This window comes from Hoplias malabaricus, chromosome X2 (genome assembly GCF_029633855.1).
Source record: "Hoplias malabaricus isolate fHopMal1 chromosome X2, fHopMal1.hap1, whole genome shotgun sequence".
Lineage (NCBI taxonomy): Eukaryota > Metazoa > Chordata > Actinopteri > Characiformes > Erythrinidae > Hoplias > Hoplias malabaricus.
Window position 1 is genome coordinate 2,489,073 of NC_089819.1, and position 15,956 is coordinate 2,505,028.

Sequence of the window (15,956 nt, forward strand, 5' to 3'; positions counted from 1 at the left end):
AACCGCACTCTTAAATCCAAAGTGCCTCTCCCCCTAAATCACATCACATAATTATGTGTCTCCTGGGCACACAAACAGAACAATTGTTTATGCCATTAATATTTTAAGTTTGAAGCAATTTTTCTGAATCTGGCTACAATCAACAATAACAATGTTCTTTGTCCCATTAACAACATTTAATGAGTTTTGACAGAAACAAGGAACAGGCTTCTGATCTGAAATGCATATTGATGGTGCATTTGTAAATAAATCAAGTCCACTGATATTCTGACATTGATTTTTTTTTTTTAACTGAGCCATGCAGGCTGTATCTCAAAATATAATCTGGTTCTTGTAAACAGATTTGTCACTGACACTGATATATGTATTAAGTTTAAAAAAAGCAGCTCTATTTAATGTGGTGGGGTACATCTCAGTCCTTCAATTATTAAGCTTGTGTAAATATTACAATCATTCCATTTTATGGCGCTTTAAAAGGTGAGTTCATGTTTTACTCCCTTTTGTTTTATTTTTATTTTTTTGTCCCAGTGATAGTCCGACTGTACACTCAGCTACATTACATTCTCTTCTCCAGAAGGAGATGTGAATATTTGTAATATTAAATTAAAGAACATAAGCCCTGGATATCAAACTTGGCATATTAAATCAACACAGTTTTAAAATCTACAATTAAAATAGAATAAGGTAAAAATATGTACCACCACAGTGACAGTGTTTCTGAGTGTAGATCATAAGTATAACATTGAAAAACATTTTCAAATTCTTTTACTTTTCAAAATTTCAGTTAACACGAATCAATATTATGTCTAATAACCTGTTTGCTAAACCCTAAACAAAACATATCTAACAGAACACATGGGGAATTGCTGTGCGGAGATTCCTCTGGTTTCAGGCTTGAGTCTTCTCAAATGGATGCTTGGTTCTTCTACCTGTTAATCCCTAGTCTCTTCTGGAATGAGGCACCATCTCCCTTAGTGGCTTGCTGTTGATAGATAAACCCAAATCAATACATTTATGCAAAGCTACGTTTTATATAACCACTTTGGGGCCACGCCATCACCCAGTCACTCTTACTATAAAACCTACAGGATATTTCACACAGCCAATCGGTGTTCGGATATCTTTTTGCATTCGTTCATTTTCTGTAAACAATATCCAGTTCAGGGTCACTGTAGCCTGGAGTTGACCCAGAATCACTGGGCTCAAAGCAACAACACACCCTGGATATTGCACCAATCTCTCACAGAACCGAAAGAACACACCAAACTCCTCACTGCCAGTGACCCAAGGTTGAACCCACAACCCCAGGACCTTGGGTCTGTGTGGCAGCGACACTACCTGTTACACCACCTTCAATATACATGAAAAACGAACTAATTAACAAATACATTAATAATGTCTTTCACTCATTTTCTGTGTCCAATTTATCCTGGTCAATTTTGCAGTTGGACAGGCAGTGTGTCTTTGTCTTATGTACATTACAGATAAAGAGGTCATATCATGCCATGCAGTACTAATAATGTGCAATTGTTTGCCATTGTACAACGAAATGTGTCTTCCACATTTAACAAAAAATAGACCTATATACCTTATTGATATCTTTGTGTCGTTCCTTGCTGACAATCTCTTCCAAAATCTCTCCATCTCCCCTTATGAGCCTGTAAATAATACGGATTACAAGGAACGCCAAGTGTAACCAATTTGTCTGTATTTTTCTTGGAAATTTCCTGTTGATTTCTGTTATTAAAATGGGCTACACACCTGGTTCGTCCGGTTTCAGGGTCAAGGACACGACGGATGACACTCTGTCTAGCTTCATACTCCTCCTTTGTTAGAGGCCTCTTGGTGGAGAAACTGGCTTTCTGCTCATCGGTCATCACTGATGGGAACAGAAGGAGAAGTCTGTTGAAGTGTGCATTAAAGATCCTAACAAAACCATACACCAGAGTAGTTATGATCTGGGTGGTGGTTGATCATTCCCAGCACTGCAGTGATGTGGTGCTGGGTGATTGTGTTTTGTGAAGGGATAAGTGGATCAGACACAGCAGTGCTGCTGGAGTTTTTTTTTTTTAAACACATCCGTGTCACTGCTGGAATAAAAATAGTCCACCGACCAAAAATAACCAGCAAACAGCGTCCTGTGTCCACTGAAGAAAGACTATAGCATGACCAACACACACTGTGCAACAACAGATTAAATAAAATCTCTTACTTTCCAACTCAAAAGTGGACCAGGGAGATAGGTAAGTAATAGAGCTTTGATACTATACGGACATGTTTTTTAGAAACGTAAAACTGACCTATATATAAAACTACAACATTACGATTCATTTATCTGTAAATGCAAAAATCAATTTTTTATTTTTCCCCCCTTTGTATTTGTGTCTGTAAACAATCCCTGGTAACAACTATCAAATATTTGAGCAGTGAAAACTACTCTAGTTAAGAGTATAATTCACTATCAAAATAAATAATCCATGTGATGACTAAATATTACTAAAATGTACTCATGACAGTATGTATTATTATTGTTTTTTTAGTCTTTATTTTCTACCTAATACAATGTCAACTGTGTTCCCTATTATTTTAAATGCTAAAAAATGACAGTTCTTCTAGCCATTAACATTTTAAGACAGATTTAGAGATATTTCACCATGCTTAAAAATACCTCACATACCTGGACCATGCTCTGCAGTGTCATCACTTTGCCAGGTCTCCAAGTACGTCTGGGGTTTTCCAACTTGAACCGATACTGGAACAGGGATAATTACAGGAGCTTTACTTGCTGCTTTCTCAGCTTTAGCCGCTAACTTCTTTATCTTCTTTAATCTTCTTTTCTCCTTTTTCTCTTTTTTCTTTTCCTTAGCTTTAATTTTCTTCAGTTTCTTTTTGGCCTTCCTGCGCTTTTTCTTCGTCTTGGTCTCTTCATCACTGGATGAACTAGAGGAAGCGGACGAGCTGCTTGAGGATGAGGACGATGATGATGAACTCCTCCTTTTTTGTTTTTTCTTCTGTTTCTCAATTCGCTGGTCTGAACACAAACAGTTTTCAGTTATAAGCTACACCTTGAATTCCTGCTGACAGTGTGTTTGGAAACAGTGTTAAAAAAGAAACTGCCACCTGAATTACTATTCCAAGTAATCAGGCTGATTAATGACATTTTGAGATAATTAGCACATGCTGATAAAAATGGGTACAGGCAGCACTGTCAACATGGCAGCTGTGATGTGTCGATTTTGGCTGCATTACACTTGCAGCTCTAAAACTAAGACCACTACTGAGTGACTAAAAAAATGATCAAGCAAAAAGGAAATCTGAAAAAATATAGTAAAGATATTTGTTGCTGCATAGAAAGTCAATGCTTTACTGCACTGTGGCTTTAAAATGTTAAAAACAAAGGCATATCATTTTGAAAATATTTGAATCATTACAAAAATCCCACATTACCAAACTGGACTACTTAAGAAAAAGAAAGGGGAGAAAACACATTATAATAGATGGGGTACATGATTCTAAATCAAAGAACTGGCAGGAGATAGCAGTTAAATTGAAGATGCTGCTCACTTCAAACGGGACACAAAGCTAGTGGAATATGAAAAGGCACATCAAAATGGAAAGATTTAGGCCGGTACTCAAAGTCAACAAACGTTTGGAAAAGCTGGGACAACAATACAATGCTAGTATCTCAGTAGTACTAACATTCACATTACAATAAGTTTTATCTCAGGCTATGCACTTCCTGCGTACATCCTCAAAGTGAATATGATTTTGCAGTGGGTTTCATATGAATGCACTGCATTTGAAAGCACAGAGTTTCTTTTTTCTACATGGCTCATGTTTGCCTCGTTCCTCCCACCTCAAAAGTAATTAAACTCAAACATGTAATCACACTAAGAGTTGTTGTAACACAGGGGTCTGTTCTGTTTGGCATATGTAAGACCAGTGGAGATAGGAAACTAAGGGCAGCTGTGAAGGACTTATGAGAAACAGCTGAAAGGTCTAGTAAGTGGTTGTGGATAAGGAGAGCACAGATTATTTAGGGAAATGCACTTTAGAGATGCTATTGTGATTGTTGGTGATGTACCACGTAAGTTCACATGGAACTTGAGGCACTGAGCATGCATTAACGGTGCCAGTGGGGCTAAGTACGGCCTTAGTCATCAGGGAGGCCAATGTGGATTTATGGTTCTTGATAGTAAAGGGTAAGGTAGGACTGTAAAGCTGGCTCGGAGGGGGTGTGTCTGGGACGCCAGACTTCAATGTTGAGCCTCCTGGAGGTGTTGTGGGCGAAACACCAACGAGAGCCTACCTGATGACCCCTGTGAAGAGCTAGCAATACAGTGGGTGTTTTAGGTACTCATGGGCTGGGCTCAGTGAGTAACCGTAGATGTTAAGGGTAACTGGTTGCTGATCAGATCATAAACAGCCATAGTAACCTTAGTGTTGAGGTGTAGGTGTATTTCAAGCTCCAAGTTTATACTGTAGGTAAATATTGCACAAATCAAAACTTTTTCGTAAGTCAGTGTTGATACATAGAAAGACTCAAAAGCAAAATAAATGTGTTTTCAGTTGTCATTTAAACACTCAAATATTTCCATTTTGTGTTTCTGGCACTGAAGGAATCATCTCAAGCTTGCTCCATGGTTGCTCCCAACAGTGAAATTTGTGACTGGTACCAAAAATAAAAAGCAAAGAAATACAGTACCAGGTCTCTTGTCGTTACTCAAACCACGTGCATGTTTCTTTTTAGGGCTTGGGCTAGCACTGCTAGAGCTTGAAGATGAAGAGCTGGACTTCCGACGCTTCTTTTCTGGTTGTCGCTCTCGTCCTTGCCTGCTTGAGGACCTCTCATGGGACCTGCTGCGAGATCGGTTTCGCCCCATCTGGACTGTAAAACATTTACAAAGAGTAAACCTCAAATGGCTCCCTGCAGCGCACAACATAGGGCTTTGATATTTTGAATAGTGACTGGAAACTTCAACGGGGACTTATTAAGGGTTCAGATTATGAAATTAGCCACAGTTTATTTGAATATTTAGACTATAAAATATATATTTTTATTGATAAGTAACTAACCTTTTAAAATTCCTTCTTGGACTACCTTTAATAAGTACAAACCACCACAAAACTACCATAGACCAGGACCCTGCAAGACTTGCTGGACATGCTCTGACCAAAACATTCACATTCACCCTCAATCACTCTCACACACACACACACACACATACATATATGTGTGTATATATACACACCCATATCTTTATATATAGCTTTATTATTGCACATTTTAACATTATGGCGTATCAATGAATAAATACCTAAATAAATAAGCAAGCAAATATATATATGGCTTTAACATTAAAATATGTAATTACAAAATTCACAAATGTACGCAGATGGACTACAGCCTGTAATTATACAATACAGCGGGCAGCTAAATGGCCATTAGAGCTGTTAAAATGAGCAATGTTTGTAGAAAAGAAGTAATGCGTGCTTTAAATTTTGTCAGAGAGTAAAGACGTCGCTGGGATGTACTAAACTTGCCTAAACACATTTGTCTGTTATGTTAAATTGTAGCTACACCTTTGAACTTAGCTGCTATTTAACATGTATAACTCAAACTTAATTCAGTCACTTACTCAGAGGTTTAATACTATCAGTCAGACTGTTGTTTTAGTTCAGCAAACCGAACTAACGCCTTGTAAACTGAAGAAACTTGTGTTGAATCTCTGCTTGGTTCTTGCTCTCTGCCGATGTTAAAAGCCAGAGAGACAGTGCTGCCGCCTGCCGCCTGGAGAACACAATAGAACCAGCCACCAGCAAACGACGCGTTGAGAGCGCCTCTCTCCCCGTGGTCCGCCCTCTTGGGGTAGCTCCATCCCCGTGGCCAAGCAGTGGAAGTGTGTTTCACAATTAAAGTCCTTGTTGAAATGGTTACTCAATGTTCAGCTTTCAAACATTTTTACAAAATAAATTTGTAACACTTATATGTGAGTTTTCTCAAAGTAACCCAGTCATGTGCAGCAATTAAAACTTTGGTACAATAAAGAAAATAACCTGCACAATTGTAGTCATACCTTTTGTAGCTGTTTACATTTGAAATTTGCTATAATTTTAATCATTTTCTCTATAAACATATAGGGATATTCTGGTTTTTTTTGTTAAAAAAAAGTATAACCTATTAAAGATCTGATCTCATCCAACTGTGTTATTTTTAATTACTAAATACGACCAAAGGTTTGCTAGCTTAATGTATATATTTAAAAAAAAAATGTCTGATCAGTTTGAACACTGTTTATATTTGGTTGAAAATGAAGCTTCTACAATAAAGATGCCCCCAATGTCTAAAATTGGTCGAAATGTGATAAATATCCTTTAAAAAAAAATCTGGCTTGAGCTACAATCAGACCAAGTCATATGGACCAAACCAAGTCCAAATTTCAACATCCATTTTTGGGCTACATAAGGGCCATGATGGACTGACCAGATTAAGCCCAAAAAGACAACGTTAATGACATCTACTCCAGCTAAGTCCCATCACAGAAATGCTTACACGTGCATGTCATTTGAACCTGCAAGGTTGTATTTGAAGGCAGTTCTTAACATTCATTCATTGTCTTAAACTGCTTATCCAATTCAGGGTCGCGGTGGGTCCCGTGCCTACCCGGAATAAATGGGCACAAGGCGGGAACATACCCTGGAGGTTATACATACCCAGTCCTTCAGAGGGCGCAGTTCTTAACATATGATATGAATTTGCAATTAAATATTTCGTAGTCATGTGTAGTGCAGGTACATATTCATTTTACACTTATTAAACAAGAGCCACATGGTACTGCGTTGGAGTCGGTGAACATTATAGGACCTTTAAGAAACCTCATGAAATTGTGTTCCAAACATAGACTTTGCCAGAGCTCTTGAATGTGTATTCCTAGGAGGAAAAGGAGTGACTGGACATATCCCATTACCGAAAGGCTTAGATCAAATTAAAAAAGGAAGCATCCCAGAATTGTCTTTGAATGTAATAACTCTGAACACATTGGGTACCTAAATATATGGTACAGTGCTGCTGTTATTTTTTTATTATTATTATTTTACTACAAATTACTGTTGGGGAGAAAAAAAAACAAACAAATAAAGATATCATTTGAGTTGAATACTGTTATTTATTTCAACTACGTATACAAAAGCATTTGCAAATGAAAACTTAAAGCTTTATTTCTCAGAAATCTGACCGGTCGTATGTCTGCAATAATATTTATCTCCACTCTCGCTCATGCAGCAAATAGTCTGTTTCTCACCCTCCTGAAGCACTCTTGCAATATTACACCTCCAAAACCACACGTCATCATAATAACAATTATCCAGTGAACATTAGCCATAATTAAGTGAGCTCTGAAAAAGCATGGTGTCAACGGTATGTCACTGAGGGGACATACAGGGTCATTTAGATCCAAGTCACTGCCATGCTGACCCACTTTACTGACCTGTCACGGCCACCTGATTTGCCTTTATGTGCTTACATTTATTAACTTATGTACATCAAATGAGCCAATAAAGAAAAAAATCTCATGTACATACGTATAAAGGAGAATTCAAATCCTAATATTGATGTGAATCTCTCTGTGCACGACAAAACAATGTTAAGTTTATTCTGAAAATAAATAAATATGTTTGCATTGAATGAAATGAGCAACTGCTTCCTGTGGGGAAAAGAATCTAATAAAGCATAAATAAGCTGTAAAACCAAACTGTAACATAAAAATGTATGAATCTTTGTTGCGTAAGCAGTACAGCTGAGGCACATTATACAAAGTTTGTTTTTTTAAGTTTGATATATGTGAATGCAGAAAAGTGATACATTCACCAAACCTTTAGTACTTCCAAATCATTCATTCTGTGGAACTGAGTTGACCTATGTTGAGCTACAAAAGGAGTGTGGTATCCAAAAATAGGATTTAAAGCTATTGCATTCCCATCTGGGATGTCCTCCCAAAGTAGATGGGGGTATGGAATGTGAAACATAGGCAGAGGTGCCTGAGGGTGTTATGAGGACGCTACCATGCGCACTCTCTCCGGAGGGGTCAAAAGGAGGTTTTTTGCTGCCTTAATAGTGTTTTTCATTAACATGGCCACAGTCATGGGTCCAACACCACCTGGAACTGGTGTGATATAGCTAGCCTTTTTACGCACACCTAAAAGAAGGAAAGAACCAATGTAAGTTCCAAATACATGTACAACAATTTCACCCAAAATCACCCAAAATGCGGCTACCACAAATTTTCTAAGAAAAGTTCATTTTAAAAAGAAATCCCTCAGTTGTTATTATCAGTTATATTAAAGCAAAAGCCATGAGATTCTACATAAGTTATATAAAAGCAACAAGCTATAAGATCAAGTGCCTGTTCCAATAAAGGCAGAGGCCTTCAAATTTACACCTTGGATCCAGGTTCCAGGGCAGGATTTTAAAATAGCCAAGTGGCATGGCACTAAAGCTGCCACGCACCTGACTGGCCAGTTATAAGGCCAATTTATGACCGCATAGAACCTATGACATACACTACACCAGTGGTTCTCAAACTATTTTTACCAAGTACCACCCATTATTAACCAAAACCACCAAGTACCACCTATGAGTCTTACCACAGAATCTTGTGCGCCCACAGAAACCAGTGGCTACATGTACCACAGTTTGAGAACAGTTGCCTTGCACTATAAACTGACGCACACCTCTTCAGAAACGGAACTATGCGTTGGGTGGACGCAGACCTTAACCATGGTGATTAGTCCTCAGGAAAAACCACAGATGCTTTCAGAATAAAACTCGTTATGAGGAGCAAGAACATGTGTGGGAAAAAAATATGCAGGCTTTGTATTTGCTGCTTTCCAAGCACTGCATGTATACTACACTTGATGGCAATTAGCACCCTACTCCCTAAATAGTGCACTTGACAGATAAATAAAATAATGCTAATATACCACTACACTGGGTGCTTCACAGTATACAGGAAGATGTTTGGGATCTAGTGGTTGGTGGTATAATTGCAGGGCAACGCAGGCATCATAAACGCTCACAACAGCATAGGGCACTTGCATAGGCTACAGCTCTGCATTGAGCAAACGCAGAAACATAAATCAGCCAGCCAATGTAAAATCCCAGCTTGGAAGATGGATCAAATATACAGATTTGAAGATCCCCGTCTTCGGCACATATCACTTTAATTAAATAGCTTGTTTCACTTTACTTGACCTCAATTTAGCTGACCATCTAAATATTATATATACCAGCTAAATATTAGCTGCAGTCAACTAAATATTACAAAATTCTCAGGATACCAAACATGCATTTGGTCAGTTAGATTGTAGTCCTTCGTACCTTCAAAGTCCACATCACCAACAAGTTTGTTTTTTCCAGTCAAAGGATCTTGTATTCTGTTTATTCCCACGTCAATAACAGCGGCGCCTTCCTTTATCATATCTGCAGTGATAAGGTTGGGTATGCCTGTGGGAAGGGTAAGCAAAAAAACAAGATCTGAGGTTTTAGCAAAGACAATTTTGCACTGTCAGGACAGAAAAAAATACAATATATGAAACCGCAAGAGACAACAAGATTAGGAAACTTATAGTTAGAGAACAGTCTTTATACGTTTGACATTTAAGCCCTTGCATTGAAGAACCATATAATCAACCCTTTCCAGTAGCACTGCTGGCTTGTCTAGTCTTAGCAGTAGAGGTCAAAAGTTCTTCAGGATTAGCTTTTAATTAAATCGAATGAAACAGCTTAATAAAGAGAACAAATGTTTTAGTAACTTACATTTTATGTTCAGGGCATGAAACAACATCGTTCCAGGCTTAATAGGTTTTTACACAAAATTCCACATATGGTTCTTTGTTGCAAGTGCTCACCTGAATACGTGAATGTGTTTTTCAGTGTAGAATGCCAGTAAACACTATAAAATGTAGCTGAACATTTACCTGCAGCTGCTACAATGATGTCAGCAATTTGTGTGTGCTGGCGAAGTTGTTCCTTAGGAGTGTAACGGTGAGAGATTGTGACAGTGGCATCACCTTAAATATGGGGAGAAGCAGACTTGCATTATTCCAAAAGACCAAAATAATAATAATAATAATAAAAAAACACCTCAGTCCTGGTGTTTTTATTTATTTATATGTTTAAATTACATTTTATTAAGTGTATGATTTTTCTTTTCAATAGAAAAAAAGCAGAACCGAGTTCACTGATGAATCTAACTAACCTCCTGGTCTTTCATGTCTTCCATCTGTGTGTAGCAGCATAGCAATGGGCATACCCACATTTTTAGAGCGACCAGCTACAACTACATTCTTCCCCAGGGTGGGGATGCCTGTGATAAGAAGGAACGATCAGATAATTCATAGAAATGTTAAAACCATGTTGTTTAAAAATTACTTTACCCTAGTCAGGAAAACTTCACATGTCACGTGTAAAAACATTTCTTATTCAAAAAAGAAATTTGAACAAAAAAATAGATTTTCCCAAGAAAAGATTCTAACACAAAATGCCACCTGTGAAGAAGAAAGTAAACCTATGAGAAAACAAAAATATTTGCATATTATGTATAATTTCAAATAATTTTAATTTTTTTTTTTAAGTGGAATATCACAAATGACAAACTTCTTTCATTTGTGTACTGTTTGCTTTCCTGTTTGACTCTTCTACACACTACATTCTTTGGATTTTGGCACCAAAGCCCTGATTTTACAACTGTGCTATGACATTTTCCAGTAAAGTTTATATTTATTTATTATTTACCTGCCAATACCATTTCATTTTTATATTTAGTATGAAAAGCACTAACAATTAGCCACGGCCCTGTCTTTAAACCATCAATAATTACCACCGAAAGAAAATACCTGTGCGCTTAATGATCTCCCACACTCCCCATGGTGTAGCAGGTAACATAGTGGATTGGTCCAAGCACATACGACCAACATTGACCACATGGAAGCCATCAACATCTTTATCTGGGCAAACTGCGTTACATATTCTACGCTCATCAATGTGTTCTGTGCATGAGGGGAAAAAAAAAGGCAGATTTTGAGATTTGGATCCAGTCATTAAAATTCAGACATTCCTCCTCTAAACTTCTTTGATGACAGAGGTTAAACAATTGGAAGTTATGCATGAATAAAGAAATTACTAAGTGTATAACTAGCATAATGTGAAAGCTACCGTAACATAAACATCAGGGGATATGACGATTAATTGCAGAATCTATCTACTATTTTTTTCATGAAAATGATTTATTAAAAACACATCTTTTAAGCTACGTCATGATTACATATGTTTATTACTTTTTATTTAAAGAAGTATTTTCAAAGTCTGTCTAGTATTGTAGTATGTCAATCCCCAATAAAATAATTTGGAACCCCTGTAAATGTGTAGCTTTTGGCCTTTGTTAAGCTCAAAACACAAGGCTGATTACTTGATTCTAATACTACTATAACTGACAGTGGCAGTCTTGGTAAATAAGTAAAAAAAAAATAGGGACCCTACCAGGCAAAGGCAGTTGTATCAGAAGACCATCTACTCTGTGGTCAGTGTTCAGTTTGTCAATCAGCTCTAGCAGCTCTTCCTCACAGATGGAAGAAGGTTTCAATATTGTTTCACTACTGATACCTAAAAGCACAAAGACAAAAACAAAACATAGTAATTAACCCAAAACTGCTGCGTGAGGGGAAAAAAAAATTATAATAAAAGCCAGGGAATGTAGCTCTGATGTCCAACATATCCAAGAAGAGAAGTCACACTGAAAACGGATATGCATTCAGGTCATACACTTGACACTGCTCATACACATGCTCAGTCTGAATCGATTTCTGATACTTTCCATCCACGAGTGGGAAGAAACTGTAGTATATACTGCCACATGAAAATGTTTGAAGACTACTAGAGAAAATAAGGTTTTGTTAATTTTCTGAATGAAAACAAATTAAAACAAAACTAATTTATCAATAAAATATATGCAAGTGTATTTTCTGTATAAAACCTGTATTTAAAACAATCTATAAAAATGATCTGATCAGTGGCACCAATATTTTGTATGACTGTATTTATAAAAAGTCTTTTTGACTCATTGTCTAGTTGTCATTGATAATGGTTGTGTAATGAACTACCGCATCCAGGAACTAACCTAAGAACTTGCAGTTCCATAAAGGAGCAGGCCTGCTTACAATATATTATACCTGTAAACAGTTTTCTACTGCACAAATGTGCAAGTTAGGATTCCGTCCTTACCCACATCAGCAGCAGCACGGGTCTTGTTCAGCACATAAGAATGGCTGGCAGGGTTGTCACCTACTAGCACCACACTCAGGTGAGGTCGTCTGTTGCCAGCAGAAACCCATTCCTCCACATCAGCGCGGGCTTCTTCACGGACCTGCCGGGCCAGCTTCCTGCCCGAGATAACCACGGCCTCTTGTCTAAGGGTAGAGGAGTCCGTTCTATTAAGTAACTGCATTTAATTAAACGTAATAAAAAATAAACACTCTAAAAAAATGTCTAACATTTCTTATAAACAATACTATTTTAAATCCAAAAAAATATATACTTAACATGATATCTGCAGCTTTTTATAACAGTTTTCACCATACATTTTCAGATGTGTAATACTGATAGCAGTGGTGAAGGATCTTGCTAATATTTAGGGCACTATTTTATTACTGATAATAATAATAATAATAATAATAGATTCTTTAATATATGAAAACACAGTCCAAGAAAATGCATATGAATTTGTTCATCAGTTCCTGCTTTTAAAACGACCAGTAATAAATTTTGCCCGTGTTTGTTCAGTTAAACATCCAATGAATCATTGCTCTTTCAGTGATGACGTACATAACAACAACTTCTAAAACATCTATTTTTATACAAGGCCTAGTAATACATTTTACTTGAAAGCCCTAGTTAAAACTCTAAACTTGATGAAGTTCTTCCATTTTGAGGGTTGCTTAAATCTTGTTTCAAGCAAACCATTTCTTTCAAACCAAATTGCCCCCAAATCACAATAAGGCAAGAGAGAGAAAATTTGTGGTTCATTGAGGTGAAAGTGTGCTTAAGGTGCAGGGAACTGAAACGAGGTTTCCTTTTACATGAAAGTGGCCTATACATAGCAGAGGTGGTAGCATGTTACAGTCAGGCTGTAAGCATACAAGTCTCTTTAATGACAGCTCTCATACCTAAGCCATTCCAGCTTGGAATGAGCTGAGAGTGCATGAGGAGTTGTGTTTGGAGATCACAGTTTCAGAATGTTAATTCTGAATGAGATTTAGCTTACATAAGAGGCCACATTGAAAAGTAATGAGCCATTTGGCATGATGTAAGAGGCCTCTTGATGTGGCAGCAATTCATACTTCAGTGGCAGGGAGCCATTCGCATGTGGGCATTTGTTGTTATGAACACCACGCTTAAATCTATAATAGATATTTGCAAAACAAATGTCAGCTGTGGATTAAATCCCCTTTTATTATGTATTGACTTTGTCCAAAACCTCATTTTTCTTAATCACAAGGGCAGTTCATACTCGCTTGATGACAAAACCGTCAACTGTCAACTTCCAGCTGGAGCCATTAATCTTTCTGTAGCCTTATGTGAACCTGTGCTGAGGTTTCTCTTGAAACCCAGTCCCTATACAGTCTACACATCACACACACACACACATATCCATGAATAAAAATAAAGTCATGCAAATGTGCACAGGCCTAAACCTAAATTGTGTGTTTATTCATATAATAAAAGGTAATAAAACACATTTAAATCATCTTAAAAATACCACCTGTGGGAATGCAGGTGCGAATTCAAAGCAGATTAAAAGTGCTGAAACGGAATCAGTTATTGGGGCTGAGATTTTGGCTCAAACTTCCAAAACAGGGTTTTACTATCTCAATCCCAGCCTGGGGTGTACACTGCATTATGACTTAATGGGAGACGTTTTGTTTTAAGTGACTTGGTTAATGAAGTCATGTGCATAGACCACGAGGGGACTGCATGCAGTGCCTAATCAATTCAGCAAATCAATCAAATCATAGATATTGTGCTAACAGGAATGCCCTGGCCCTGAATTAGAACCAATTTAGGGCAGAGCCTCGTTTTATTTTCTAAGCGAATGCGGTAGGAACATTTATATAATGCCATAAGCGTGAAAATAACTATGACATTATTTGTATAAAAATGTGAGTCTTTTCTCTGAAAGTTTAACTGCATTTCTAAATGATGCAATTTTTAATCAGTGGTTTTTATGTTTTTGTTTAATTCTGCACCACTTTTGCAGATGGAAGTTTGTTTTCAGGTGTAGTAAACAAAGATGCATTAAAAGTGTACAGGTGTGTGTCCTTCGTTGCGAATATAATTATTTAAAGGAAACTAAAGATGTTACTAAAATGGGGTTACCATAAGGTTTCAGAATGTAATATTCAGGGGTTTTACCGTCATGTGAAGAGTAAACAGGCAGTTATCACTGTACAATGTAACTCTTCCTCCACTAAAATGAAAAGATTATGTTCAAATATTACCCTAGAAAAATAATAAACTACAAGTGAGTGAGAAAAGTGTAGACGTGTAAGGGGTAAACATAAATGTGCACAAGCCATGACAGTAAATATACATGTAAGTATTTTGCCAATGTCTTAAAGTGCACTGTGAATTATTGCAGTAGTAGAATGACAGCAGCAATCCGTTTCTAGGAGAACGGGTTAGCCCCAGACATTTGTGTACGGCTGGAGCTAACTGCAGACCTGTCATATCATATGCTACTGATAAGGAGACATTCTGCTTCAACTGCAAGCGCTCTGGAGGATTTCATCAGCCAAGAGTGTGTGGTGTCTGCCGGCAAACCGCGGGAGGGCGCCCGCTGGCATTAGCACACTTATTAAAATATACATTACATAACGCCAACAAGCGACGGCACGGCACCAATCGGCTGCCTGTCCGCAGATGACATTTCCCTCTGCCCAGGGTTTAGGACCCGCTGAGAAAAAGAACCTACACTTCGCAAATACACGATTTGTGAAACACCGGTCGACTCCGGGCGGGAGGTCAGTCGCGGGCTGACACTGAAACGAAGCGTATTCTAGATGTACATGAGGTACCAACAGACATATTGCTCGTTAACTGACACAGGGCTCCCGCAGTGATTGTCTTTCCTTCGGGAACAGCACGTACCTGGAGGCGGATAAGTGAAGACTACACGCCCGATGGTGAGTGTCCTGACATAGCTTCCGCAGCGCTCTCAGCGTGGCCATGATGCAGCCCCCGTGACGTCAATACGAGGATATACACACATATATATATATATAGGTCTCGATATAGATATAATATAAATAAAGACTAAGAGTGGATTCGGAGTGGTGCCGCTCAAGGCTGAAGCCGGAGACCCGGACACCTTCCTCAGTCAGGGATGTGGAGGAAGAGCGGGGTTTTAACCGGCGGGGGGCACGTCACCGAGTGGGATGGGCTACATTTTCAGGACTCCACCCACTGACCGCAGCGGTGTGGGTGTGTATCCCTAGCACAGCACATATCTCAGAGGCAGCTTTTTAAGTATTAATTTAAAATTAATTATTTTTCCCCCACCAATACTGCGGGTTTTTTTTTACTTTATTTAGCTTTGAATTGTTTTATTTTATATTTTATTTGACTATCTATTTTTTATAGCTTGTGATTAATTTCTCACATACTTATGTTTTATAGTAATACAAAAGGTCATGCTAAATACAAGCCCTCTTTTTTTTTAGGAGGTTTGGGATATTTTGTAAAATGTAATAAAAACAAGAGTCTGTGATTTGTTCACAACGTTGAACCTTTATTTTAGTAATGACAGAATAAAGAAATGCTTTTTATTGTTGTCACTGACCAACTTAAGTGTGTTTTGTAAATATAAATGCATTTAAAAACTGATGACTACAACATGTTCAGAAAT

The 15,956-nt window shown here is 37.7% G+C and overlaps 2 protein-coding genes across 3 annotated transcripts; both read right to left on the reverse strand.

Moving 5' to 3' along the window:
* Window positions 1-5: 5 nt before the first annotated feature.
* Window positions 6-5,848, reverse strand: LOC136676469 (ADP-ribosylation factor-like protein 6-interacting protein 4). Of its 2 annotated transcripts, XM_066653526.1 has the most exons (7): window positions 5,640-5,848; window positions 5,077-5,169; window positions 4,706-4,888; window positions 2,678-3,031; window positions 1,762-1,879; window positions 1,589-1,658; window positions 6-982 (listed from the first exon to the last, which is right to left on the reverse strand). In XM_066653526.1, exons 3-7 carry the CDS (start codon window positions 4,881-4,883, stop codon window positions 926-928), a joined length of 777 nt encoding a protein of 258 aa, XP_066509623.1. In that variant the 5' UTR covers window positions 4,884-4,888; window positions 5,077-5,169; window positions 5,640-5,848; the 3' UTR covers window positions 6-925. The 2 variants fall into 2 exon arrangements, with proteins under 2 accessions (XP_066509623.1, XP_066509622.1); XM_066653525.1 differs by lacking the exon at window positions 5,077-5,169 and having other exon boundaries at window positions 8-982; window positions 5,640-5,844.
* Window positions 5,849-7,157: 1,309 nt separating this feature from the next.
* LOC136676911 (bifunctional methylenetetrahydrofolate dehydrogenase/cyclohydrolase, mitochondrial-like) lies at window positions 7,158-15,452 on the reverse strand. The gene is made up of 8 exons (XM_066654198.1): window positions 15,200-15,452; window positions 12,278-12,462; window positions 11,537-11,659; window positions 10,894-11,046; window positions 10,257-10,364; window positions 9,976-10,068; window positions 9,377-9,502; window positions 7,158-8,195 (listed from the first exon to the last, which is right to left on the reverse strand). The coding sequence occupies exons 1-8, from the start codon at window positions 15,277-15,279 to the stop codon at window positions 8,047-8,049; spliced, it is 1,017 nt and encodes a 338-aa protein (XP_066510295.1). The 5' UTR covers window positions 15,280-15,452; the 3' UTR covers window positions 7,158-8,046.
* Between the last annotated feature and the right edge of the window lie 504 nt (window positions 15,453-15,956).